Here is a 2,950-nt window from a genome sequence, read left to right as displayed (position 1 = left end):
CGGGCAGAGTTTTCCGTGCGTACTGAAACAGAACAAAAGGCCGACAAAGGATGAGTCACTCAAACCGGAGGAGCAAAGTGGAATTTCTCCTCAAAAGCAAAAGCAGCAGGCCACTGATGCTTTGAGTGATATTTCTCTTTCCATTACTTTTTCTATTGAACACTGCCGCCGCCGCCGTCCATCTAATTCTTCAGTTTAAGGATTAAAACAGCACCACTTCCATCGCAAATATGGAGAACTTTGATATGATTTTGATTTTGATTTATGCGAATCGTCCTTGGCGTAACGCTACGTTACGTTTACAGCACTGACTGCAAAACTTTAAAGCCTTTACTCGAGCGATGTACTTTCAATCCGTCGAAACAATAGCCGAGGACTGATAAAAACTTTTCTTTTGTACAAATGATCGCTAAATGCACCATCATTTACACGTGTTTTTGATTAATTTTTAATTGAATAAAGTAATTTTTCAACCTCATATACAAATTGGTACACCCTGTAACGCGCTGTCAGACTGACAGTCGATGAGCGTGAGCGAGAACGAGAGCGAACGAAAGAGCGAAAGAGTAGAAAGAGGTGAGCGATAGGAAAATAATGTACATCACGCACTCCCTTGCGAAAGGTTCGAGAATAATTACCCAGCAGCTCTTGTGGCCGTGTTTGGGAGGTGCGCCAGGAAAAATTGTAAAGTTTCTGCGATAAAAAGGTTACCGCAACACCACGGTATTTCCCCCCACGACATAAAGGTAGTACACCGCGAAGGACACAACATCCGTCTCCGGGGTTCGCTCACCAGTGGAATCTTAGTGCAGCTCCGGTGGACAAACCCTGAGGCGGGTACGGTGATACGGGGGCAATGTCCGGCCATCAGTACGTACCGAACCCAGCGAATCTGTTCACCGACGAGGACGAAATCGACGATGAGCTGTTCCTGAGAAACGCCCCCCGAGGTGGTGGTGGTGGCCGTGCTGTAAGTACCGGACGCGAAGGGCACAAAGAGCACTCAACACACATAATCGTAAAAATGATGCAGTCGTAGTAGGCTTTGTCTGCCAAGCAAAAGGGGTGTTTGCTGCGTCGTAGCCTACTCCGGTGCGGTGATGATTCATCGTCTCACTTAAAATTCCCCGTCACTTCCGTGTCTGTCTGTTTGTAGGACCCGTACCTGCCAGCCGACGATAAGTATGGTGGTGTGACGAAGGTCGGTTCCACGTACACCCGGCCCGATGTGCTGGGGCCCGCGGCCGGTTTCGACGTGTCCGGTGGCCTGACGTACGCCGGCGGTGCCAGTGTCGGTGGTAGCCTCGTTAGTGTTGGCCCCGGGGGCTACGTAATGGACGCTCCGGTGTACGGTCCTGGTGGTTACGCGGTGGGTGGTGCGATTCCGGGCAAAACGATCGTGTACGGTGGTGGCAGTGCGGCCAACATGGTGTACGACAGTCCGGGCGATGACGACGAAATCGAGCACCAACGGCAAACGTTCGAGCAACGGCGCCGGGAACTGGAGGAGAGTACCCTCATCACGTCGCAACGCTGCCTGGGGGTGCTGCGAGAAACGGAACAGGTGGGCATTGCGACGGCCGAGGAGCTGCACCGACAGCGGGAGCAACTGGAAAAGACGAAGAAGCAGCTGGACGAGATCAACAACTCGCTCCGATTCAGCCAGAAGCATCTGAACAGCTTGAAGAGCGTTTTCGGTGGACTGAAAAACTATCTCTCCGGGCGGATGGTGGCCGGCGGTGGCGGCGGGAGTGGCGGTGGCTCGATCGCCGGCGGGTCGATCGCGGGGGGTGCCGGAATTCCTCGCCAGAACATATCATCCCCGACGCCGACCGAGGAAGAGGATCTGTACCCGAACCCGCAAGACTTCCGGATTGCCGACCCGTACTGGCGGGCGGACCAGTCGCCCATCCCGCCGCCCTCGATCCACCATCCGCAGCACGGCCAGCAACATCATCACCACCACCATCAACAGCATCAACAGCAGCAGCAGCAACAGCAGCAGCAACAGCAACACATGGCCAACGGAGGCAGCGGTGGTGGCGCGGGCTTCAGCCATCAACTGGACCAAAACCTAGACGAGATGCGGGGCAACCTGTCGCGGTTGAAGAACTTGGCCTTGGATTTGAATCAGGAAATCGACAGTCAGAACGATCTGATCGACGACATCTCCGATCGGGTCGAGGATGTCGACGTGAAGATCGTCAAGCAGAATAAGGACATGAACCGGTTGATGCGAAAGTAAGCGTAAGGTCCCACCAAAAAACACAAGCAACAGCGCCACGGTACGACGTCGACGGTAGACGATCCTTTTTTGTACTAGTATCTTGCGCCAATCCCTTAGCCACCTAGTAGCGGACCACGGACGGAGATGCCGGGCGCGTGTGGAGCTAGCAATAGTGCGGCCATTTTTTGGGTATATTATGTGTACAGTATTTGCCAGCCAGCCAGCCAGCCGGGTGGTCACAACCGGTGCTGTGTGTGTGTGTGCGTAGGCCGGATTCCTTTCGTGCGTACGATGAAGTGAGCAAGAGGATTCGGAGTTGTTATTTCTGTGGGTCTATCCCGGTTTTGTTTGTCCCTTCGATTCGGCAAGGGTTGTCCCTTCGATTCGGCAGCTCTTAGTGCTATAAGTTGTTCTTTTCGTCCTAAGATATTGGCGGTTCATATTTTAGTTAAAATCGGAAGAGACCATTAATCCGACAACGAGCGACCACGACCGACAAACACGGAAACGGATGATAAAGTACATACTCTTATACATATGCATGCAAAATTATACATACAAAAATATATATAAAATATATGATAACACATCTCTCCAGCAGAACGCAGGGAAAGAAGCGGACGAAAAGAGGCGTGAAAATAATGCAAATATTATCGATGAGTGTACATAATCAGACTATGGAGTGGCCGCGCGCAGGGTAACCGACCTATGAAAATAACCGGA

General features: G+C 52.1%; 1 protein-coding gene across 1 annotated transcript; it reads left to right on the top strand.

The window, feature by feature from the left end:
- Positions 1 to 634: 634 nt before the first annotated feature.
- LOC128268421 (synaptosomal-associated protein 29-like) lies at positions 635 to 2,555 on the top strand. Its single transcript, XM_053005508.1, has 2 exons — positions 635 to 970; positions 1,157 to 2,555. Exons 1-2 carry the CDS (start codon positions 857 to 859, stop codon positions 2,243 to 2,245), a joined length of 1,203 nt encoding a protein of 400 aa, XP_052861468.1. The 5' UTR covers positions 635 to 856; the 3' UTR covers positions 2,246 to 2,555.
- The last annotated feature ends 395 nt before the right edge of the window (positions 2,556 to 2,950 follow it).

This window comes from Anopheles cruzii, chromosome 2 (genome assembly GCF_943734635.1).
Source record: "Anopheles cruzii chromosome 2, idAnoCruzAS_RS32_06, whole genome shotgun sequence".
Classification (NCBI taxonomy): Eukaryota; Metazoa; Arthropoda; class Insecta; order Diptera; family Culicidae; genus Anopheles; species Anopheles cruzii.
Note: the sequence above shows the minus strand (reverse complement) of the source record. Positions and strands in the feature narration are given on the sequence as shown.